The sequence below is a fragment of the Eretmochelys imbricata genome, chromosome 6 (genome assembly GCF_965152235.1).
Source record: "Eretmochelys imbricata isolate rEreImb1 chromosome 6, rEreImb1.hap1, whole genome shotgun sequence".
Lineage (NCBI taxonomy): Eukaryota > Metazoa > Chordata > Testudines > Cheloniidae > Eretmochelys > Eretmochelys imbricata.
The window spans coordinates 64,004,845-64,031,289 of record NC_135577.1 but is presented as its reverse complement, the minus strand read 5'-3'; the positions used below and the strand labels follow the sequence as shown (position 1 = coordinate 64,031,289).

Genomic DNA, 26,445 nt, shown 5'->3' with positions numbered 1-26,445 from the left:
GAATTGTCAGGTAATCACTGACTGCAATAGTTACCAGAACTGGCGTGTCACTCTGAAAGAACTCAATTTTCTGATGCCAGGAGGAGTTTATCCCACTAATGGTTAGAAAAATAATCTTTTGACTTACATACTTAGTCTAGTAGATCTGAAATCATTGGAAGGGAATACATATAAATAAGGAATCTTGTGTCATTATTATTATTGTTATTTTTCTTTTTAAGTGAGTCACTTTCCTCACTTTAACTGCAATTTTATGTTGCATTTGGGCGGGGTGGGGGTGGAGAGGTGGTAGAGGGACGCAAGCAATACAATTTGGATCCAGATTTCAAAAACTTGAACATTTTTGGGATGTTCAGATCCAGGTTTTTGGTTTGTCTGATTATTTAAGTAAAGGCTGTTTGATCTGCAGCTAGGACTGGATTTTGGAGTCCAAAGTTCAGACTCATGAGGGATCTACATTACATTATATCATAAAACTAATAGGGTTTTTCTGAGTCCCCCGCCCCCACAATGCAAACACACATCCACACCTAGACACCATATTTTAAGTTGAGGATGAGGATGGCTGAAGACTGGCTTCCTTGGTTAAACCTCTGACTAGTCATCCTTGTTTTCCAATTGTCAAGTTGCATTTCTTTAGATTGAAAACAGGAATAAAAGGAGAGAATAACTGGATTCTTTTCAACCCTGAATGCTTCAAGTTTACAAAGGCAGCGAAGTTTCTCTCTGCAGTGACCTTGGGCAGCTTGGAGCTCTTCTCAAATGATATAAGAGGTGTGGTTTTTCCTTCATTAGAGTCTCTCTGAACAATTTTCTGTGCTTATACTGAGGCCATGAGATCCAAAGAGACCGGGCAAACAGAGCAGCAATTTACATCAACAAAGAGGATTTTGATGCACTCCTCCGAATGGGCAGCATTACCATGTTAATAGCCATTTGCTCTCAGCCCTCTTTTCCTAAGGACGCTGGAGACTTTTGCAAATGGAGAACAGTTCCGCTTTCCATTTTAATTGCAACAATAGCAGAAGAGATCCTTAAACTGCATCAAATAGCAGCCTGTGAAATCCCTAACTAGCTGCACCGCCTCTCCTGCTATTTATTATCCTCTGGTCCATGGAACAAAGCGGGGAAAAGCTCCTCCTGCTTTTAGCCGGTTTCACATATCCTAATCCCTCAGAGGCGGCAATGGGAATTGCTTGTGGAGCTGTTAAATCAAACTTTCACTTTGTCTTTTATTCCCCCCTCCTCCTTTATAATCAAGGAGTTTCCAGGTACATTTTCAATGTCAATTTGTTTATGGCCTCCTGGTTAATAGACTAATGATGGGACCCCCACAGTTAGAGGAAAGAATCCTGGGCATTTCATTTCAGACAGCTGCTGTTTCTCACCAGTTCCCACACTCATCCCCTTGTTCTCTTGTCAGACGCCCTGAATGTGCTCCCCTTCCTGACACCGACTGCCGTGCACAACAAAGACTAAATGGAAAAGCTGCCTCTGCTATCAGCCTATGGGATAGATTCCATTTGTTAGCAGTAAGTTGCCTTTCAGCCAGCAGCACAGGTACCATCTCTCACCAGACATGCCTCAGCTAGCTGCCTGTCACCCATTACTCAGCATCTAGCCTCTCTTCAGAAAGAAGCACAGGTTCTACCTCTCCCATAGTTTCCAGGCACTTTTCAGGCAGAAACCTGGTCTCCCCTTGTACTAGATACCCAGTTACCTCTTGGCTAGCAGGTTAGGTATCCTCCTATCTGACACTCAGCATTTCCAAATGTTTTGTTACACTCCTTCCTCTGTGTTTTGAGCAGTAACAAGCCCATTTTTGGTGCTCAGAACAGAATAAACGAAACAACAACAATAATAATAGTAATTTGGGGGCTGAATGTAGAACACTCACTCACAGGAGTAACCCCATTCAAGTAAATGAGACTCTACTCATCTGAGAAAGTGGTCACAAGTGTAAGTAAGTGTAAACAGGGCCTTACTGCTTAGACACCATTTCTCAATAACACTGAACTCATTAAAAAGAACCGAGAAGAACAGAGGTGGATTACATAAAAGCACAGACTCAGATTGAGTCCTGTGACATCTAAGGTTCAGACACTGGAGTCTGGTCTCTGGTTAGGAGGTTAACTACTAAATGGAATAGACTGTGGCAAATTACTAGGGAAAACAGGACCTTGTTTTCCTCCCTATCTTTAATTAAAGTCAACTTTCCACAGCAATAAGAAAGGGAAAATAACAAACAAACAAACAAGGATCTGAAATTATAACTGCCTGGTCAAAATCTAATATGTGGATAAAATAAATATGAGTTTCAAACTGTTTTTGAGATGTGTAAAGAATGTATGACAAAGGATTTGTTTAGATTAATCTGGGTTTATCTTTTATCCTCCTTTAAAAAAAAAAGTGATTTAACATTGTATACCTGGAGACAAACAATAAAGTGCAAAAAGCAACTACCATCTCCCTGCAACAATGCAGTCTAAAAGCCAGCTATAAGAGGCTCCTACTCCACGATCATGGTAAATGACCAAGCCAATTTGTTCCTCTGAAAGGGCAGAATCCAATCAATGGGGAACCTGTACTCCTGGTTGAAGAAAGTGGACTCAAACAAACAAAAATATTCATCAGACAAACACTTCCATGTTCTGACAGAAGAGACCTTTGGGAAGGAATGATTTTCAGTGTTAGTGTCTGGGGATAGATACATCAGGAGATGGGTCCACTTTGCTAATTATGGTTAGAATGATCCTCCAGAACTATGAAGATGTTTGGGACAGACATAAAATAGCCCTTTCTTTTACTCTGGGCTGGGTCTAAAAATATCCATACCCACCCCTACTAGCCTATTCCACTTAAAGTAAAGAAAATTGTTCCTGACTTCTGTAGCCTGTTTACGTTACTGATACCAAATGAGGCAGATTAAGCTTTCAACATCAGTAAGAATGCATTGGATATAGTGTCCAACTGTTTAGAGAGCAACTAGTGGACCCCACAAACAAGCACACAACTGAGTCAAACAAACAAAAATGGATACATTGCATTGAAAATCATCTGAGTACCCTTTTTCTCTGACCATTGTAAATTGCTATTATTATTTGTATTAACATAAGTAGAACCTACAAGCCCCAGTCATGGACCAGGAAAACACAGTGCGAGGTTCTGTAAAAAGACCAAACAAAAAGATAGCCCCTTCTCCAAAGAGCTTACAATTTAAGTTGCCACAGATCCAAGCCTATCCTAGCAAAATCCAGTCATAGATAAACACACCATTGAGTCTGGGAGTATGGCTTTTTGGTATGTAGTTAAATACAAGGCTTACACTGTTTCATAGGATCAGCTAGACCAGTGATTTCCCAGCCACTGAAGACTGAGGAATTGTGAGACTGAGGTTTTTAAACAATATCTGCTCCATAGCAGGTCAGATTGCATACATCCGAATGGGAGGGGCAGGCACCGATAGGTCTACCTTAAGAATTTATTCTGGTAACTTGGACCAATTAGGAAAATGGGTGGAAATCAACCAAGACCAGTTCACCAAAACATGGATTCAGTACGGTGAGTCCACTTTTTTCAACATATCAACAAATGAGTAGACCACTCACTATTATACAGAATCATAGGTGTATTTATGGCCAGATGGTCTTCACCTTAAGGTAATCACAACAAGACATGTATAAGAAAGGAGAGTGATAATGATTTCCTGTGTTTTTATTGGTCTCAGTCTAATGGCTACGAGGGGACAATATAATATTGCATATTTTTATCATATTTCAAGACATGTATGTTTCTCCAGGAGAAGTATACCTACTGGAGAGATGCTACCAGAATAATTTGGTTTTACCTTGAATGAAAACTGGGAGACTTGATTAATTGCTTCACGGCTCATTTGCTCTCAGATATATGGAAATACGCAGCAACCCAATACAGTATAATTCAAGACAGTACAACGAAAGGAGCAGTGGGAGTGTGTTTGTCAGCCAGCTTGCTCTAATACATTATTTTAATTAGTTATCAAGGCACTATTTTAAACAATCACAGTGTTTCCTGCCTTCAGCCTACTTAAAACACCCATTGGTAAAACAATTTGTGATCTTACCTTGAAGAACCAGACCAGAATTTTCAATGGTGTAGAAGAAAGCTGAGAATGGAGCAACGGGAGATTTAGCAACCAGGACCTGCAGAACAACAACAAGAAATCCCTAAAATGTATTGATTACAACTCAAGTTTGTGGATTAATCTTTGTAGATTTACTTTTCTGAAACTAGTACCATGAGTTAAAGCACAAGGTACATTATGCTGCAGAGGGACTATAAAATGGCCATTGATTACGTCTCTTCAGTTCTAAAGTATCCGAGATTCTTATGAAAAACAAGTACAGATCATGCTGGCATTTTAAAAGGATTCATGGGTCTTGCAAGAACTTCATGGAAGTGTGCAGTTCATGGAAACTGCACACTCTCCCCCCATTTCTCTACTTCTCACAAGTGTTTATTAACCCTGGTCAAATATCATGAACTCTCTTGCTGGTGCAGTCAGTTGTACCCAGAGGGCTTCAGCTGAGTGAAGGCTGGTGGCACCACCAGTGCCTGACTTTCCTGGAGGGTTTTCTGAGTAAGAACTGCTTTAATCTCCACTGACAGCTCCAGAGATGCACATCCTGGCCACTCTCTATTCCATCCCAGTGGCACTCACCTTTAAGGCTGTGCTGCTCTGCTGTGTGTTCCCTGACAGCAGGGCACTTGAATTTAGCCTAGTATTCGACTGTGTGAGCTCTAATCTGCAATCAGGTCTAGGATGCTCCAAAGCCCAGTCTTAGAGCTGCCTTAGCTCCATTACAGGTTTGACCACACACCACTGAAGAGGAGATGGGCTGTGCCATAGCTCTGATACACAAGAGACAGGCTTATCATTAAGGTAGAGACTTGTAGCTTAATGAACCAGTCACCAAAGCCTGATGTATCACTGGCTTTTTGTACCACAGGTTGAGGATCACTGACTTACAACATACGCTGAAAAAAGAGAGATCTCTATCACCTCTCTGAAACGTGCCAAGCACTGCATGAAGGGTAATCAGCCCAAATCCTGAACCAATGATTCCTGCATGGACACTGCAGGAGAAGGTGACACTGACAGTTGTTGGTAAACACTTGAATGCTCACTGCTTTTCTTCCTCCCAAGAAAGGAAAGAAACTGGAAATCAGGTTACCAGCCTTTGGTTTTCAGAGCAGTGTTCCCAGCCTCACAACTCAAAGGGCTCCATTTAAGTAGGCTGCTGATCCAAAGCACATGCTTTAAATGCAGTGATGTCATGCCCATGTGTCTATTATACCGGGTCTGACTGCTTTGTCTATTTCTTTATGTATAAATTCCTTTTAGCAACAACTATAAGGCCCTCCTAGCAGCATGTTTTAGGGCCATTCTTCTTAGGGATTAAAGTCCTGAAGCCATGTGTCTTATAAAACCCCACATCTCCCTCTGCTCCAGGATGTGCAAAAAGCTCTGTCATTTCTCAATGCCTGTTAAATAACACAGCCAGGTGCAGAGTTATCCCTTGAAATCTGCATGTTTATTACAGTTCATACAATAATGGCTTGATGCAAAGAGATACAGCTCCCACTGATTTCAACTGGAGTTGCGAGTGCTGAATACTTCTGAAAGTCAGGACCCAATTCAGCAAAACATACAAGCATGGATTTAACTTTAAGTTAACTAAGTTGGGGATTGCTGGACAAGCAATTTAGCTGGATGTTTTTGCTAAAATGATCAGAAGGAAAATATTTAACCATTTTTATGCCACCATATTTCAAAGACAACATTCCATGGGTAATGAGGGAAGTTCACCCCACTCAGAACTCTTATTTAAGATTTGACTGCAAACTTGGGCAGACAAGACTGCATCATTTTACACTCATATGTGTTTGGAAAGTTTCTTCACAAATGCAAGGGCTAGGAGTTTAACAATATCAGCAATGAAGGCTTATATTCTGGAGCACAACTCGGCAGCAAGAGGTGGATTGTGCAGCTGAAGAATCTTACGACACTTAACCTTCCAACAAGTGTTTGTCACAATTTGGAGTGTGATTAAGACCAGTTAGAGGTGGTATCACCACTTGTCCTGTAATCCCAAATATCTTAAAATGCTCTGCAGATGTAGCTTCATGTCTGGATGCTGCCAGCTAGCATACAAGTACGCACCAAGTGTCTGTGTGTTGAGCAACCCTGGTTCAATGCTCTGACCCCAGCAGCCTGCCTACAACACAATAGCCCCACTCTTGTCTCCACCAGTCTTTGGTTACTACTTTTAGGGTGACCCCAACACACCCCCAGTCCCGAATTCTCCCAAAATCATCTGCCCTGAAGTGGCTCAGCCCTCTCCTGGAATACCCAGAGAAGCAAATAAAGGTCATTGCTCCTCTAAAGAGATATAAGCACAGCTTATTACTTTAAGTGGAGTTAACAATCACTTCAGTTCAAACACAGCACTGGGTTGGTTTAGATTAAAAGTAAAATGGTTTACTTAACAAAAAGAGATAGGTTTTCAGTGAGATCAAGTGCAAAGAATACAGACAAAATGGTTACAAGCACATAAAAATAAAATATGTTTTCTAGTGGTGAAGACTCAACAAACTACAGCCTTGGTTCAAGGTAGATTTCTCGCTAATCTTTTTACATCCAATCGTGGCCGACTTTCTCTGAGTCAGGACCTTCATAAGTACAAGGTGCTGATTTCCCTGGTCTTCCTAGGTGAAAGATCTTTGCCTAAGCAGGTTTCTCACATATATTCAGTTCCCAGGGACTTCAACCCCTTTGGACGAAGGGCCCATCTTTCTCAGCTTGCAAGAGCTCTGGCTCCTTGTGTCTGTCCTGTGATGGATGTCAAGATGGCTTCTTCTTGTATTCACTGTATTGTCCCCAGACTCAGGATGACCTCATACTATTCTTATCTTCCTGTGGACTTCCCACCCCTCTGCTGATTTGTATATGTAAATGGGGCTTCCATTTTTTCTGGTCCCACCTTCCTTAATTTCACTGGAGACAGATAGATAGCTGCCTTCCCTCCTCTCTGGGGGAAAACCTGTTTCCATCTTTGTTTGGTCACAGACTTTAAAGCATAATATTAGTGAGTATCCATAATTCCTCACATAGTGTTAATACATACATTTCACAATGAAATTAATCACGAATGTGTCACCAGTTTGCATATGATACCTTACATGATCCATTTTAGATATACATTATGACAACAGTGAGTTGGGGTACACTGGGCTGGTCAGACCATCTGAAACTCACTGCTCTGTACCAGGGAGTCCCTTGCCATCTGGCACTGGGGTGCTCTTAGGGTCACGGTGTTGCATGGCACAGTAAAAGCCAAGGAGATCTATACAGTAGCTATGCTCTATTTGTCTTATAGGTCAGCACACAGATCATATTCAGATTTCTTGTGACCCAGTCTCATATTATTCTGATAAAGGCAGCAAAAAAACACCCTCCTGACATCTGGTCTTTAAACCTAACCAGGATGATCCACATTTTCTCTACTTCAAAACTAGATTCAATCTTATGGTCTTCAGAATTTATATGTAATGTTTGTTGGCCTGGCAATTTACCCTCACTAGTAAGGTATGAAATAAAGGCGGACACACAAATACAGCACGTACAGCCAAAGAACATCGGGTCAGTCACCAGCATCAATGTTTTGCTTGAGCCATGAGAAGTCAGCAAAGCCATCTCAGGATGCAATGTAACCTTTGTGACCTGCTCCATGCAGGAACACCCCGCAAAGCAAGCACTTTCCCCTCCTGCACATTAATTATTGTTCTTACTGTAACAAGCTGCTGGAGAAAGAAGTGTGTTAGAGATCGTGTCTGTGATTCATCCTGACAGTATCAGAATTTCCTTTCCTGTACTTCCCACCCCCCATCTTTCACTTCAATGTTCCAGCTCTTCTCAATTGAATGTGGGGAGGGAGAGAAGCCATAGAAATAATAAAAAAAAAAAGGTGCCACCATATTTGTCCTTACCATGCTTGTTGCATACTACTATAGTCTGAAAACAGTGTTCATTCTTATTCATCTGGGGTCAAACTGAGACAAAAAAACAGTAATGATGCTCTACTACAGTCTCCCCCAGAACTGCAGGATGTTTCTGTTAAACAGATCTACAGATAAATAGTTTAGAAATTTGACATTTAAGGTCAAATTATCAGTACTCTGTGCAAAATAGGGGGCACAATTGCTAATCTATATTTGCATGCACATTAATTGCATGCACAAATGGATAGACATCCAAATGACCATTTGTGCATTCAGTTACCATAGTTTTATGCACAGTCTTGGTATGTGCATAAATAAGTGTAAATCTGCATATGCGTGCACACTTTCACAGGTACACCACAAGTCTCCTTTGAAAAATTTGCCATAAATTATCATTTGGGTTCAGAGTTAACATTCCATTCAGAAGAATGGGGGCAATTCATGCCAGGCAAAGCTTTTGTTTAATTTTACATTTCTGCAGATTCAGAAAGACAGCTTTGCACAGTCTTATTTTAAAGGTTATCTTTCCAACCAGAAAGGCTAGATATTCATTTTTTTCAAATGAAATCTTAAATTTTACATGAACATAGTTTTGCAAAGTGTTCCTGATTGATATGCATATATGTACCTATTCAACCACCAGATTAGGAGAACAGAGGACAGGAATACAGAATAGCACCCAGGACTATCCCTGAGTTTGAGGTAGTACACAGCATTCCATGTCCCTGAAGGGAGGTGGGGAGTACAACCCTCCCAGCCCATCTCATACACACAGGGCCCAATGGACTGGGACCACCCAAACCAGCAACCTCCTTGATATCCCTCATGTGATTAAGGATTTGCAGGATGATGGAGTAAAAGGAGGAAGAGGGAAGCTTGCTATTTTCCAGAAGTTAATTTATGGGTAAATGGCTCTCATTACCACCTTGCTCAGGAATACTTGTAGCTAGCACCGGTTTCTCTCACCGGAGGTAGAATGTTCAGGTGGCCAGCTGAAGGGTTTTGGCCAACTAGATAAGGTTTCCAGTACAACAAAGGTTCAGGAACATTTGAGCAGACAGATCTAATGGAGAAAATGTGCCTTAGAAATGCCCAGGTAATGTTAACTATAGATGTTACCCCAACTTTAGTCATTCCCACCCCAAATTTGAGGGGTTTTGTAATCTGAACCGGAATTGAAATCCAAATTCTGCATATGATGCCTAACTTTATAACAGGCTAAAACAAAATAAAAAAAAAATCAAACAGCCCCAAACTCTGAGAGTTCAAAATCCATCTCTGACATTTGCACCCCGCTCTTATATAAAGGAGGGTTTTTCCCAGCCATTTGTTTGGTTTCATGGAGAAAAACTACTACACAAATCCTCTAATCCTCTGTAGGTGTACATGTCTACAGTCCTGACATCTCGCAGCACTATTTAAGCACTGGTGTCCTGTTGGGCATGGTGAAAGTGTAGTGTCCTGTTGGTTGGTGACATATAATACTAATTGAGGTGATTCAGTGAGAAGAAACTTCAGTGTAGGAAGTTACACAACAGTATTTCTGAAAAGGATACAAAGGCAATGACATGAGTTAAGCTACACAAACTTCTTAGGTTTCAGAGTAGCAGCCGTGTTAGTCTGTATTTGTTAGTCTCTAAGGTGCCACAAGTACTCTTTTTCTTTTTACAAACTTCTTAATCTATTTAATCAATACACCAAGGATGAGAACGTGTCCCCATAGCAGTCAATGGCAAAACTCCCATTGACTTCACTGCAGCCAAGGTTTCACCTCAAGAGTATACATTTTAAGGTGGGTGGAGTGGCCCATAAAAACGTAAGCTGGTTATTCATTATACAATAGTCACTCTTGAAAGCAAATGGTAGAGTTGGATGATAGCAGAAGTTGGAAACAAAGTCATGCCAAAGCCCTGACTTGGCAAGAACCGTCAAATCTTTTTTCAGTTACTTTTCATTTCAGTGTCACAGATTTACTCTAGACAGGCTTGTAATGATTATTATTTACTAACAAGGTGTGATAGGTGCTATATAAGCCACAGAAGAAAATATGGTTCCTGCCTTGAGGAGATTACAAAGATACAGAGATACCATGTAGGAGCTCAAATATTGCATTGATGACTATGGCTAGTAACTAGATAGATATGGTTAGATTAGATAAAATAAGAGAAGATAGATAGCACAATCCCAACGTACAAGATGCTGGGAGGCCTAATGACAACAAGAGAAAAAAGGTGTCTTAATGGAGTTTTGTTTAATTCGTGAAAGCATTCTTTTTAACACAGGTTACCGTTTGTGAGCTTTGCGGAAGAAGTGAATTGCAGAAGTCAGTGGTGTAACTGCAGAGCTATATAAATCCATGACAATATCAAGGAATATGGTGAATGGACAGTGAACTGAATGGACACGTCAGTACAATCAAACTTGATACCAGAGCCCAAGTGCTGCCAGAAAACAAAGAAAATCAGGAATAAATCTGCTACCAAAGGTAAAATTATCAAAATACAGTGGAGTTAAATCACCAATAGTTGGGACAAGTCTGGAGTCTGTGAGATTATTTTGATTGTAGCTATGGAACCTCAGCCTGTAAAAGGGACTAAAGTTTGTGAAGAAATAAGATTTCACAATGGAAGTCTAAAGATATTAATGAAATCACAAACTAGGAGAATTTGATGAAGTATTTGATTAAATGAGTTGCCTTAAGGATAATACTTCATTTCTGTTCAAACCATGATGAAACCCCAGTATTCTCCTCCCCCCACCCCCCGGCACATTGAGAAATTGAATTCTAAAGAAGGTAAACCACTTGAAGCCTAGATTCTCAGTAGTGGTTAAGGAACACTAGTTGCGGCTGCAGCTGCAGACGGAATGGATGCAAAAATGGTTTTAAGCCTACTTTTGCATTCATCAATCCTGGAGTTGTCCGGGCACCAGGCCAATCTATAGCATAAATTAGAACAGTCTGAAGGCTCCTCTAATTTATGTCAGCTACCAAAGTCTCCAAGCAGCCATTACAGCAATTGGGATTGACGATGTCCAGAGGTATCTACTTCTGCCCCCTTTTACCTAACCATACTTGCTGTGCTGGTAGCCTGGAAGGAAGGGGTGGTGTAGGAGGTGCTCTTGCTACTCTATTCCACTGTAGGATCCCTCTACAGTGGGACTATCCTCCAGTGGCTGGCTAAGATGGCTCAGGGCAGCTTAACAAAAAAAGAAACAGTGAAGCAACTGACTCAATAAATTCAATAGCACTATTAGAAAAACAAAACAAGTCCCCAAAAATATGCCTAGATCCCAAGGAACTGAACAAAGCTACAAAGGGAGAGCATTTTCAGCTCCCAAATATGAAAGAAGTAAGTAGCAGACTGAGTGGAACTAAACCCTTCAGTGTTTTGGACGTATCCAGAGGATTTTGGGAAACACCCGTGGATGACACCTAGATATACCACATGCACCATACCACACAGCAGATATTGTTTCCAAGAGCCACCTTTTAGCATCTCAATGTGTATGAAAAGTATTCAACAAGATGGCAGTATGGAGATCCCAGTGGTATTCACATCCTGGTTTAGGGCCAAACCAGAGAAGAATGTGAAATTTGTTCAAAGAAAGTTCTGACCGTGGCAGGAAAAAAGTTGAAAAATGTAATAAAAGAAAATGCCATATAGCAACACTGGAGCTAGAATATTTGAATAATTTATTAACCAAAACCAGATAATGCTAGAGACTCCTTTGAAAATACTAGGACGTCAAAATTAGTAAGAATGACAGAGATTCCTAAGAATGGCCATGTGCTTTTCCAAATTCCTGCCACAAATGTTCATAGAAACTACCCCACCAAAAGAGTTCCAAAAAGTTGTAGGCCCAATTTTTTAAAAGGTATTTAGGCCTTGCTCTGCTCCCCGCTGCAATGCCTAACTGATTTAGGAGTCTAAGGGCTTGCCTACATGGTGCGGCAATGTGCATTAGAGAGGTGTGATTTCTAATACAGACTAATGCATTGAGCATTAATTGGTCCATGTAGACCCTGCTGGTGCTTATGTGGACCAACATGTTAGTGTGCTTTAGAAATCACACATTCATAGTGTGTTGCTCAACTTGAAAGTCAATGGGACTTAGACTCCTAAGTGCCTGAATCATTTCTGAAAATGAGATTTAAGTTCGTAAGTCAGTTGGGTGTTGCGACACTGAGTCAAGCGATGCTTAAATTCCTTTAAAAATTTGGGCCTGTATAGCTACAGAAAGTGAGATACCCTCAAACACTGCAAAAGCTAAAGGAACTTTTAATGCAAGTTCCTGTTTTGCATTATTTTGGCCAGACAAATCAGTTACATTGAGAGTTGATGCCTCACAAAACAGACCCTTCTAGTCTTTTGTCCCTTTTGCCTTCCAGTCAACTAAACCTGTCAATACTTGCTATACAATATTACAGCTTGGAAACCAAAAACTGACTTTGTCAATAGCATTTTATTCCTTTGCATGTCTTCTTAAATAACACATCAGTATTAATGCACTGGCCCGGTAGATGTCATAGAATAACAGGGTTTTGACAGCACTTGCTTTTTTTTTCTTTCTAAAGAGCTGGGGTAAATATTATTGTAGCACATTCCAGCCGAAGGAAAGAAAGCTTCATGTTAGGCTTCCCCGCAGGTTGCCTTAACCTACCCACCCTCCTCCCCCTTTATGCTACGTTTTCTTAGTTGTTTTTATTTCCTTGGAAAGAAATTCTGCTCCTGATCAAAAGGACAAAGTTTCTCTTTTTTCTTTTTTTCTTTTCTGGTGGATTTACCCCATCTCATCTTTTGTTGTCAGTGACTGAGGGGTAACAGGAAGGAAGGGGGAATACCCAAGTGACACACACACATACATATACAAAGGATTTTTAATTAATAACAAAACTATGGCTATGACCACTCCAACATGTATTTTGGAGGTTGTATGTCTAAAATGCATGGATAAACCACCAAATGTAGTAGATTTCCAAAATGAGTCTATCTCTCACCACTGCAGTTATTTCTTCTGAAATGACCTCAGAAAAATTAGTCTGTTTTGTTAGCCATGAATTCCCCACTGCATTACTGACAACTACATTTGCCTGGAAGAGCGTAGCTGAGAACTGAGAAGGAAACCCATTGAACTGGCAACGTCATTCAACAGGGAAGTGATTATCTTTGAAGGTTCAATTAGATGCATGTACTAATAAAACCAGTGCTAAACAAAACAAATCTTTCCTCTGATTGTGCCAAATGTCTAGGACAGACAATTCTCATGCCAGAATTTCGCTTAGAGTAGCTTTAGAAGAGATGTTTTTTCAGCTGCTTCAGAGCCTAGTAAAAGAGTGAGGAAAACAACCAAGTTGATTTTGCACCAAATAACTCAACAGACACCATTTTTTTTCTTTCTTGCTGCTTGAATCTTCTGTCCCTTGTTGGGGTTCACCTACCGCTTTAATGCCAATGTGTAGGGACTTGATACATTCTAGAAATGCAAATCCTGAGGCTGGAATGAAACAATTAAAGCAGCAGTTGTTATTTTGGGGGTGGTCTATATTTTTCTCAGGATCATGACAGCTTCAATTCTTAACCCTAGCTGCTTTGTGCTGCCCCAGTGCAATCGGAAAGGTGTCTTACAGGAGCAACCAAGGATTCCCCGAGAGAGGGGAATCCTAGAATGGCATAGAGGCAGCACAGACAGCTGTATGCCATCTACTTCCCATTCTCTTCCACCCAGGGAGCATGTTTAAGGAGGGAGTGGGACTGTTTCCAAGATAGGAGAAGGCACAGTGCACGGTGTGCTGCCAGATCTTTACCCAGCACCAGAGTCCCTGTGAGTCTTAGAGCACAAATACTTGGATTCTCCGCTCAGCAGACCTAGTGGATGTTCAGGGAGGCGGTACTTGGTAGGATCTGTGACACCTCCACTGTGTTATCTTTTCCACGTAGCCTCCCTGAGGGTCCTGGAAGCTTCCACAGCTAAAGGGAGTCCTTGGTAAATTACTGTAATGGTGCCACTCTGTCAGGGAGCTGGTGACCAGAACCCAGTGCAGAGGCACAGGGCCCTTGCCTAGGTGGTCCTAATCTCCATTAGATCCCCTAGAATGTACAAGTTTGGGGAGAAGGCCCTCCAGCCTTTTCTGCAGAGAAGCAGCAAACATCACTCCCCAGATGGGATGATGTGGGAGGATCACAAGAAGGGATGCTCACAGAGCTTTTTTGCCCCAGAATCTCTTCCTGCATTTTTTCTGCCTGAAGGTACGATCTGCACCTCTGAATAAAGAATGAAACAGCATGGTATACTGAACTAATCATAGAACCGGAAGGTGGATAAGTCCTTAGTCCTTATAATTACAAAGATCTCAAATGTGACTTTAAGGCACAGCCCTGCACTGTGAAGTACGGAGGCACATCACCCTACAAGGAGCTCTGACATTAATTCTGCCTCCCTGGGTCTCTCAGTGTGTATGGGGAGTGTTATTGCTGATATGCCCCTGAAGGGACTGCAAGATCCTTCCATCCTCCACAGTCTGACAACTCATCATCATCATAGCTTGTCACTCCAAAACCTAAGCAAAGACCTGATACTGTCACTTATTTCAAACAGTTCCTTGGGAGAATAGCATGTTGACAGGGGAATCATGTCAGGTAGTTTTCCATTGTTTGCCTAGGCACATTTGGGGTCACTCCTCAGCTTCCACTTGGTGTTATTGTCACCAGTCTTTGCCACCCCAGCTGTCACTTGATTTAGATTATGTCATTTTTTTCATTTGAAGTCAGTGCCTGGGGGGAGTTGTTTTGAAGGAACCAAGTTCTTCAAGTTCATCTGCATTACCTGCCATTTTATTACTTTGTAGCCTTCCACAGAGGTAAGCCTCTTAGGTAATGGAATGTGTCCATACAGTGGGTGTCTTGGATCACGTGCCTGTTTTCTGTCTCTGCTTTTTACTGAAGGTATCCCACGTTACTGATGGTGGTGCAATCCCCGTGAGGCTGTATAGCAATAAGGTGGGAGTCAGTTTTAAAGGCCCTTTGATAATCCTACAGGATTGATTGAGTTCAGTGTCAATTTTGTGTGCCTGGCTCAAGCATGGCCTCACCGGGACACAGTGCCCCACAGCTAAGTAACAGAGGGCAAGACTGGTTCTTCAAAGTGTTTTGGGGTCAGCTCTCCATTTTGTGTTGGCCAATTTCTAGAGTACACAATTCCTGGAGTTCACTTTTTTTTCAGCTTCTTGATGTGCTCTTTGAATGTCAGCTTTTGGTCCAATATGACCCCAAAGTACAAGCTGTTCATAATGCTAAAGGATTGTAGCATCCTACAGTATCTGGAGTTTTTGCTTGCCTGGTGGCGTTTCAGGTGAAAGGTACACGTTTGTGTCTTGTTATGGTTGGCATTCAGGAACGATGTGTGATAATATTTTTCAAGTACACTCGGAATCAGTTAAAATGTGCTCAGTGTCCTCAAATCTTTCATAAATGAATCTTTGCACATTGGGGAATTCTGGTTGGTCGTTCGTGTAGACATTAAACAGCCAGTGAGATAGCACTGAATCTTGGGACCATCCATTCTGCTGAGTATGCCATCGACCCTTCTGACCATCCATATCTACAAGAAAACTTCAATTCTTGAGCAGGGAAGAGACCAACATGCTATTTCTCAAAATTCTTGCCAATTTCAGAAGAAGTGCACAATGGTTCATAGTGTTGTAAGCAGCTAACAGATCAACAAACACAGCCTCTATAATTTTACAGGTTTCGAAGCCATCTTCAGTGTATGGAGTTAGGTTTACATCTTGGCCACAGCATGAACGTCCTGGGTGGAAACCGGCTTGGTTATCAGTCAGCTGCCCCTCCATTACTGGCACTATTCTGCCCATTATCATCTGCTTATATAGCTTGTAAGTTGAGCAGACTGAGTATACAGGGTGGTAACTCTTTGCAGAGGCAGGAGCTTTTTGAGTAGTGCGAACACTTTGGCCTGTCTCCTCAGCTTAGGTATCTGCATTGTCTCCATGCAAGAATTAAAGAAGTCAAGCAGCTACTTCTGTACTCTCATCCAAAGTGTAGTAATAGTTGATTAGTTGATACCATTGAGTCCACCTGCCTTTCCACATTTCAGCATTGTCATGGCTCTTGTCACTCCTCAATGTTGAGCTCCTCACTGAAAATTCTGCTCTCTCGAAAGAGTGAGAAAAGTTGCGGCTTGACTTGTTTCATGGGTTGGTTTTCAATTTAGGATAATTGGTACACAGCATGGTTGGGAGAGACTGCAGTGATGAGCTATGGTTTTTGTTGATCAGGATTCAGTTTGCAAATGGTGATCCTGACTTTTTTTTTGCATTATGGCACAGATTTGTTGTTTCTATCAGCTTCCTCCAGAGATGGTATCGCTCCTTCCCAATCTCTTTAATAAGCATTTCCCTGAGCCCAGTGGTTTCTTCACCAAAGGGATCCAGGTCAAACAGTTCTGAATATCTCTCATGTTGTTGGCTTGTCTGTTCTGAAAGCCTAGCTATATAGAGTGTCCAGCATCCCCTAGGGATGAGCTTTGGGGCAGTTTTCCACACCCAGAAGACAAATTCTCCATTGTGCTTGTTTGTCGGAGTAATATTATAAATGGATCCATCCAATTCAAAGGTAAACTCTTCTCAGTCAGCCCTTCTGAAGTTCAATCTCAGCACGTACTTTGTTTCCCTGCGTTGTAGTGCAGCCTCTATTGTCACTTGCACTGGTCAATGCTGCAATCTTGGGCTTGCTATCACAGCTGCCCCCCTCTGAAATTGCCTACATTTTCTGAGGTGATAAAGGCTAGGTCAGAACTGTACACCTTGTTCCATTGTGCGCTTTGGAAGGTGCATGTGTCCTTGAAGCTGTAGAGCAAGGTCAAGTTGCTTGTTCCTGCCCACTTCTCAACTTCTTCCACATTGTTGGGGTCTCCCCAGATGGTGGTGTGACTGACGTCACCTATGACAAGACAGTTTTTCTGGCAGTGGAAATTTGGTTGGCCATCCAAACTTTTCACCTGGTATTTTGTAAACAGAAACTACTACTATTTGATTAAGTTCAACCATGATAAGTTCTATTGTACCATGGTGTTTCGCAGCAGCAGTTTCCACCAGTCTTTTGTCACATAAAAGTATTGTGCTGCCATAGATGTTGCTTTTGAAATTCACAGCAATATGCATACCAGGGATGCTTGGTCCTGTTGTCTCTCTATGTGTCTCTTGCAAGCACATAATGTCTGCTTTCATGTAAACCTTCTCTGCAGAGAATCTCTCCACATAAAAACTGATGATTTTATGTGCCGATTTTGGCTGAAAGGGTCTGTTTATATTGACAGCTATGTCTTCTATTGCAGTCTCAGGGTGTATTGTCAGATTTGGTCCCTCCCATGGTTAGGTGCCATGAGAGATTAACAGGGGTCACGATATGAAAGTCTCTGACATGACCCCCTGGGGCAAGGTAGCGAGACATGACCCTACATCCTCTAGGATGTCTTGAGCACCATGGAGCGCACAGAGTGGGGATGACAGGACTTCAGTTGTGCCCTACTGCTCTGAAGGGGCATGGGCTCCTGGAATATCTTCCCCCACCTTGTGCACCCATGAAGCATCAAGGCACAATCTAGCCTAAAATGATTCCCTAGAAAAATGTCATGTCTAATTTGTCTCTGCACTTCAATGGAGAAATTGGGTTTCATTAAGACCAGGTTAATGGGCCAATAAAATTATTTATAGGGCAGTTTAAATGCATCATATCTCCCCTTCCCACACAAGAAAAACCTTCCAGCAGAAACTGTTTAGAAATGGGTTTCCTTTCTACTTTTTTTATAGAACAGTGCAATAGCTGCTTGAAGTATTTTATGAGAAGTGGGCCATAAATTCAATCTAATTAGGGTAGACAGTACATGAGCAATATTTGTGCTGTGTGTATATCCTACACAAGTCCATTAGCACAAGGATAGAAAGCTGGCTAGATCATGGGGCTCAACCGGTAGTGATCAATGGCTCCATATCTAGTTGGCAGCCGGTATCTAGCGGAGTGCCCCAAGGGTTAGTCCTGCGGCTGGTTTTGTTCAATATCTTCATTAATGATCTGGAGGATGGCGTGTATTGCACCCTCAGCAAGTTTGCAGATGAACTGGGAGGAGTGGTAGAAAAGCTGGAGGGTAAGGACAGAATACAGAGGGACCTAGATAAATTAGAGGATTGGGCCAAAAGAAATCTGATGAGGTTCAACAGGGATAAGTGCAGAGTCCTGCACTTAGGACGGAAGAATCCCATGCACTGCTACAGACTAGGGACCGAGGGGCTAGGCAGCAGTTCTGGGTTACAGTGGACGAGAAGCTGGATATGAGTCAACAGTGTGCCCTTGTTGAAGGCTAACGGCATTTTTGGGCTGTATAAATAGGAGCATTGCCAGCAGATCCCCAACTAAATCATCCCAGCCAGGGCTTTGTCAAGCCTGATCTTAAAAACCTCTAAGGAAGGAGATTCCACCACCTTCCTAGGTAACCCATTCCCGTGCTTCACCACCCTCCTAGTGAAAAAGTTTTTCCTAATATCCAACCTAAACCTCCCCCACTGCAACTTGAGACCATTACTCCTTGTTCTATCATCTGGTACCACTGAGAACAGTCTAGATCCATCCTCTTTGGAACCCCCTTTCAGCCACTTGGTCCCTAGTCTGTAGCATGGGACTCTTCTGTCCTAAGTGCAGGACTCTGCACTTGTCCTTGTTGAACCTCATCAGATTTCTTTTGGCCCAATCCTCTAATTTGTCTAGGTCCTTCTGTATCCTATCCCTACCCTCCAGCGTATCTACCACTCCTCCCAGTTTAGTGTCATCTGCAAACTTGCTGAGGGGGCAATCCTCCAGATCATTAATAAAGATATTGAACAAAACTGGCCCCAGGTCCGACCCTTGGGGCACTCTGCTTGATACCGGCTGCCAACTAGACAGGGAGCCATTGATCACTACCCGTTGAGCCTGACGTTTGGGCAGGGGGCTCCTGACCTGACTCAGAAGCTGATTAAGGGAGCATTCCATCCTTAACCATCTGAGTTTAATATCCCTGTTCTTCCTTGCCCTGGATTTGAGAGCCAGGCAGAAATTGCACTTCTGGGAGACATGGGACTCCCCCAAGCAATGGACACTCTTAGAGCAGGACTGGCACCATTTAAGACTGGTGAGCCAGGCATGCCCTGCTAGGAGAATAAGGCTCCCAAAGGGATGGGAGAGAAACAAAACAATCCTCTCTCTAATTATACCTAGCTAACTATCTAACCAACCAACCAACCAACTATAACTATCACGAACAACTAACTAATCCTAAACAAACTACTATAGGAAAACTGTATACAAGAAAGCCGATATGTGCTCAAGACAGACACACTAAGGCTCCATCTCAGGCCGAGGCGATTGAGAAAGAACAGAGGTGGTTCACCTGTGCAATCTTATGTAGCCTCAGTGTCCAGGATGAGGAGGGATAGGGAACATGCATGGGCTGAATAGACACTGCTAATGGAAATTCTCCAATCAAGGGATTAAGAGGCACATGCACACTTGGAAGTGGAGCACCCGTAGGGCCACTATTCGAAGAACAATGTATATACTCTATTACACAAAAAAAACCCTATGGCCTGGTCTACACTTAAAACTTAGGTTAACATAGCTATCGTGTGCTCAGTGGTGTGGACACAACCCTAAACACTGTGGCTATGCTGACCTAACCTCTGGTGTAGACGTAACTAGGTCGATGGAAGAATGCTTCCACTGACCTACTACTGTTGCTCAAGGAAGTGGAGTTCCTACAGTGACCGAAACCCCCCCTTCCATCTCTGTAGGATGCATCTTCACTACAGGGTTATATCAGCATAGCTATGGTGCCATAGCTATGCCACAATAGTTCTTGTAGTGTACACACAGCTTAAGTTGAAAGAATATTATTAAGGTAGCAAAGTCATGCACTCAGAAGTTAGGAAATGTCAGAATTAAGGTTTCCTATATAGTGTCAAGTATCAGGGGGTAGCTGTGTTAGTCTGTATCCACAAAAGAACAAGGAATCCGGTGGCACCTTAAAGACTAACAGATTTATTTGGGCATTATTGTGCCGAAATAAATCTGTTAGTCTTCAAGGTGCCACCGGACTCCTTGTTGGTTTCCTGTATAATGTCCCTCCACCCGCAACTCTTTGCGCTCTGTCTTTGACCAGCCATTTTCAGTTCCCCTCCCCTGTCTCCTCACCAGAGTTGTCTGTCCCCAACTCCCCCTTGCTCCAGTCATCCCCGTATCTACATTCCTCATTCTCAATGGCTTCCAGTCCCAGTCTCCCTCAGTTCAGTGTCCCCTTGACTTGGCACCTTGTCCCAGTCAGTTTTAACCAGCAATTCCAGTTCTCCCTTGGCACCCTGGCTCCTCATCAGATCTGTCTCCCCTCTCCCACCACTTCCTTCCCCCTGCCCCACTGTTTCCCAGGCCTAGACTCCTAATCCAGCCAGTCTTTTCCTTCCAGCTCCTCGTCTGATATCACTCTCCCCACAATCATTCACTGGCTCCCCAGCCCCTCCTCCTTTCCTTCCCCACCTCCCAGTCCTAGTTTCTTTGCCCAGCTAGTCTCAATATCCTTCTGCATATCCCAGCTCTGTTTTGTCCAGCTTTGTGCCCTGCCTGACACCTAGATTGTATTCATTGTTGCCTTATAAAAATTTCAAAAGCACCTAAATCCTACTTTTCAGAGTGACTTAGACACCTAGAAGCCTAATTTTAATTGAAAGTCAATGGGGCCTAGACTTCTACATGCTGAAGTCACTTTTGAAAATGATACTTAGATGATTTAGAAAATTCTACCCTCAGTCCCTAATGCAATGGGGCCCTGGATCTTTGATTCCCAGGCACTAATACACTATAATTAATAAAAAACATTATTGCCTTCTTGCAGGGGGGGGAAATTGGAGCACAAAGTCTTTAAGCGACATGTTCCTGTTCACACAGTAAGCCAATGAGAAATCCAAGACCATAACTCCTTCCTTTATTATTATTATTATTATTATTATTATTATGTATCAAGTGTCCATCACATGCTCAAAACTCACCAAACATGGCAGAAGACACAGTTTGTGCCCCAAAGAACTTGCAATCTTAAATGGACACTGATAGTATTATTCCAATACATTCACACACAACAAGGTGATGTGAGGTGGTAGGTGAGAGATAGCCAGTGAAGGGATCCAAAGAGAGGAGCGATTTGGTCAGAAAGGTGGAAAAGAAAGATGATTTTAGCAGCAGCATTTTGTACAGACTGGGACAGGGCATCTATGTGAAATATGGGAGGCAAGAGAAGAGTTTATTACAGTCAAGTTGAGAGATGTGGAAAGGTGTTAGGGATGGAGAAGTCAGGACAAATTTAAGAAAATATTATAGCAGGAGCAACAGTGGGGGACAAAGGTTTGAATAAGTGAGTGAACTCATGAGGGCAAAGGGGAAACATGAGATGGAATCATCGGAGGATAAAGAACTGAACTAAACCCCACCCCACAAGAATTAAATCAAGTCCAGTTCTCAAACCATTAGACCGCAACCGCAGTTAGTCTCTAATTGGTCATCTATGAAACAAAACTTAATATTACAAAGATGAAAGCAAAAGCACACACAAAAAAAAAGTTATCAAAAGCACTTTGCTAGTCCAGCTCTTCCCATAATAATGAATAACATCATAGGCAATGACTCTACTAAAATAAATGATTCCTGCACACACATGTGCTTAGGCTTACTCCCAGAAGAGCCAGTCAATGCTCACAAAGGATAGAAAAAAACAAACAAAAGAAGGAGATAGAAATGAAAAACAAGCCCCCTCATGAACAAGAGGACCAACTCCTGGAGAGAAGATACATTGTAAATCTCAAGTCTTGCCATATATGGCTGCCTAGGCTCCTGCTCCTAGAGAGGAATATGCAAAAGAAATCTTGCTGATCACAGGGAGCTGGGAGTCAGGATTACTGAGTTCTGTTCCTAGCTCTGCCACCAATTCACTGTGTGACAGTTGGTAAATCACTAAACCGCTGTGCCACTGCCTAGGGTCCATAGCAAACTCTGGAAAGGGGACAGAAACCTCCAGTAACTTCATTGCTTAGTGACAGGGTGTTAATCCTCTATCAGCCAACTAAAATGCTAGGGGCTATATATCCCACCACACCACATTCTTCCCCAGATAGAGGCTGCAATGAAAAGGTTAAAGAGCAACAACTCTAGCGTTCATTTTTCTCCAAATCCAGTTGGGTTGATCACCTCTTTCCCCCATAGAAGAAACAAGGGCACACATTTTGGCACCTGGATTCTCCACCATCGCCAAATGGCTCCATGCAGATATTTCCCATCATCAGGATGCTATCATTAGACACTGATGTAAAGGAATCTAATTCTCCAGACCTACCACATCTTGAATCTATTTTGTCCACATAACTGATGGCATTGGATGAGCAAACGTCTCTATATTGTTCCAGCTCTTGTGGTGTGTATGCATTGATTTGACCGTAGACATCTAGTGAGAGAGCCTTAACATGAGAAAATGTCCTGCCATTTTGACATGGTTTTGGCTTCAGTCACTATAAAATGACCTCTAGATATCCCTGGATTCTGCAAATCCAACTTCACTGGAAAGAAACCAGCAAAAGCTCTAATGAATAACAAATATGGTCTGATAAAAGAAGGCGGGGGGTAGCTCCCTTTTATGGACACCCAGCCAGCCAGTTAGCTATGGGATTCCTCTTAGTAGTTGTTCTCTACTTGCTTTACATGTAAAGGGTTAAAAAGTCTTCCTGGATAGGTAAAAGAAAGGGAGTGGGCACCTGACCACAAGAGCCAATGTGAAGGCTAGAACTTTTAAAAATTGAGAAAAAATTTCCCCTTTGTCTGTCTGTGTTGTTCTCAGGGAGAAAGGGAACAGGGCAGAACTATGCTGTAAAAAACTTGGGCCAGGTATGAAAAATCATCAGATCATATCTAGAAACTATTCATTTGAAACCCCCGATATGTAAGTAGATCAGGAAACATCTAGGAAGACGCGATTAGGTTTATTTCTTTTATTTCTTTATGGCTTGTGAATTCCTCTGTGCTAAACCCAAATGCTTTTGTTTTGCTTGTAACTTTTAAGATGGACCTCAAGAAAGTTATTTTGATGCTTAATCCTTATAAGTGGTTCTTTTTAAATCTAGCAATAGTCTGAGTTTTCAGATGTATTTTCTGTCTTTTTGTTTTAATAAAATTTACCTTTTTTAAGAACAGGTTTAGATTTTTATGTCCTAAGAGGTTTGTGCACATGTTGTTTAATTAGCTGGTGGCACCAGCTGATTTCCTTTGTTTTTCTTTCTCAGCTCTTCCCCAGGGGATGCGGGGGGGGCACGGAGAGGTGAAAGGGCTTGAGGGTACTCCACAGGAAGAAATTCCGAAGTGTACCTTCCTGGGTTCTCAAAGTGGTTTTTGCACTTGGGTGATGGCAGCATCTACCCATCCAAAGTCAGAGAAAAGCTGTAACCTTGGGAGTTTAATACAAGCCTGGAGTGGCGAGTATTAATTTTTAGAATCCTTGCGGGCCCCCAACTTCTGTACTCAAAATGCCAGAGTGGGGAATTAGCTTTGACACATGCCCACAGAAAAACAAAACTTTCCAAGAAGGTGACCACCCATTCAATACTGTGATATGCCCCAAAGCCTCACAGCACTCTGTATGATGGGCCAAATCCAAATCCATAAAAATTGTCCTAACTGTCCTGTTTTCTTCATTTACTATCCCAGATTGCAAATAGAAGCTTTAACCTTCACAGTCTGCCTTTCGCCAGCCTGATGTACTCAGAGATTCACAAACACTTTGTTGGCAGGAAATTGTTCTTAGTGATCGTAAACATTACATGCTCTGAGGTTATGTTCAGATAAGCATACAACGTTCTAGGTGTTCATCCAAATCATGTCTTAAATACCCCAACTTTTGAAACTGGCTGGAAATCTCATAAAAGCAGTCTGTCCTGAGGGTACTTTCTCTCATTCAGACCAGAAAGACTTGTTCCGATCTCATCCAGAATCACAGAGTAGGCTCAGATCTAGGGTTTCCGTGGCTCTTTATAAAATAATGTGTGAGGAAAGCCATGCAGCTCTATCCAATTCTATGACTGGATAAATCACTCAATTTTCATGAAATTCCCCTTTCCACGGCCACTTTCTGTCTCTTTGCAACATCCCTTATCACTCTACTTCGTAAATTGCAGGTTGATGTCTTTTCCTGGCTTCCCAGTCGACGTAAATTGCATGTTGACCTTTTCCTGGCTTTCCAGTCAATATAAGAAGTCTCAAGAGGCCAAAAACCTCACAGAAAGACTGATTATGGCAACCCCTTATGCTGTAATATGTTTGAAGCTCCATAGCCTCTGGTGAGCCTCCTACATGGAGGGGGAATTCAGGAGATAAAGCCATTACAATTTACCAAGTGGGGAAGGACACTTAGGGAATTCAGTCGGCCCCAGGTCTCTGGTATCAAAGTGAAACAGGAATATGAAAAGGGGGAATCTGCTCTGACTGGCAGGTCAGGAGTGTGTGCATGTGGTGTGAAGCTCCTGGGAGCGCATGCCCCTACGTGGCTGAATACTGTAGCTTGCACAGGCCTAAGGTCTCCACTGGCACAGAGAAAAACGAAAATCACAAAGTTAATGTAAAAAGAAAAGGAGTACTTGTGGCACCTTAGAGACTAACCAATTTATTTGAGCATAAGCTTTCGTGAGCTACAGCTCACTTCATCGGATGCATAAAGTGGAAAATACAGTGAGGAGATTTATATACACATAGACCATGTAAGTTAATGTAGTTTTTCAGAGCCTTCAGAAATATTTGGTTTGAGTTTGGTTCTAGAAACAAGAAAAGGGTTCTATGTTTACCAAACTGTTCAATCTGGCTTTATGTTCTGACTTCACAAACACTACCGTATCACATTGAACTTGTGCACTGAATAAGGCAGGACTAGTGTGGAAATATTAATGAAACTGTGTAATTAATGATTGTATCATAACAAGTACACAAACACATACGTTTTATATATGGGTATAGGTATGCATCGGTAGGTAAAGTTAACATGCACCGCTGCTGTGTCTGGGCTTCTTTCTTTCCTCATCTTGGTGAACCTCATTAATAAGTCCCTTTGTAACATATCTCCCAAGTGGTTTCTACTGGAAGAAAATGTTATATAATTGCATAGATGGACGGACAGACAGACAGACAGATAGATAGATAGATACAGCCAATGCAATCTCTGATTCCGTGATATTTAATCCCTCACAAATCTTCATGCAGCCAACACATTGCCCTTTCTCACGTATTGTCAGCATTTTGCTTTCTTTTGGCATGTAAGTGACTCTCTCTCTCCCTCACACACACTCACCATCTCTAGACACTACTAAAACCAACAATGTCCCTCATGGTTTCTTGATGTGAAGCCACAAACTAAAGTTCCCAGACACTGGCCAGGAAGAAATGGGATTCAACCAAACCCTAGACCACAACATAAATATTTTCACCCACAGTATTGGCTGCAAAAAGCTTTAAGCATGCAACAAAAAAAGTTTTCCAACTGTTTTTGAGCTCACTCCATCCTTTTCCAAAAAGTAAAGTTCTTGGAGAAGATCTAACAATAACAATTGCGAACTCATATTAGGAATGAGACACTAATTTCATCATATCTTCCTAGGCTTCAGTAGAATATACTTCAGGTATATTCAGCAGAATATTCAGTAGAATATACCTGCAGTATATTCCAGTAGAAAAACCATTAGTATATTCAGTAGAATATACTTCAGGTCCCACTAGAGGACATGAATAAAAATGATAATAGATGTTAGATTTGTCAGTCTGATAAAAGCAAATGAAATACACCCTTTGGGAGTGCCCTCATGTTTATACATTTTGGGAAAGGGTGATAGGCAGTCTTTAATTTAATATTAAATTTAAACTTTTTATGGTACCCAGCTTTTCTGTCATGAGAAATATTAACAACAGCGATGTTACCAAGGCAGAAGAAAATATTGTGTTAAGGGCAAGTTTGGTGGCCTTACAAAAATGGAAAACATCTGTACTGCTGAATGTTCTACACTGGTTGAATAACATTGGCAAACCATTTCTTTAATAAACAAGAAGAGCTTAAGGAGAGTTGGTCTAAATTTTGGAGGCTTCTGATTAATACATTTTTGTTGAATTACTTTATAATTTTGTTATTTGAGATAAAGGAAAACATGTTCTGTTTCACTGAATTCTTTTATGCATGATACAGACAGTTACATAGTCATGTAGGACCAGAAGCAGCACCTTAGATTCATTGTGTCTGGAATGTTTTGATAACAAATGTGCCATGGAGGACATTCATCAAAAATGAACC

At 41.9% G+C, this 26,445-nt stretch overlaps 1 protein-coding gene across 1 annotated transcript in view; it reads right to left on the bottom strand.

Annotated features, from left to right (window-relative positions):
- RAD51B (RAD51 paralog B) overlaps positions 1-26,445 on the bottom strand; it is a 617,352-nt gene that overhangs the window by 185,032 nt on the left and 405,875 nt on the right. Inside the window, exon 10 of the mRNA XM_077820241.1 lies at positions 4,103-4,181. Within this exon, the coding sequence (XP_077676367.1) occupies positions 4,103-4,181 (79 nt within the window). The remainder of the gene's footprint in view (positions 1-4,102; positions 4,182-26,445) is intronic.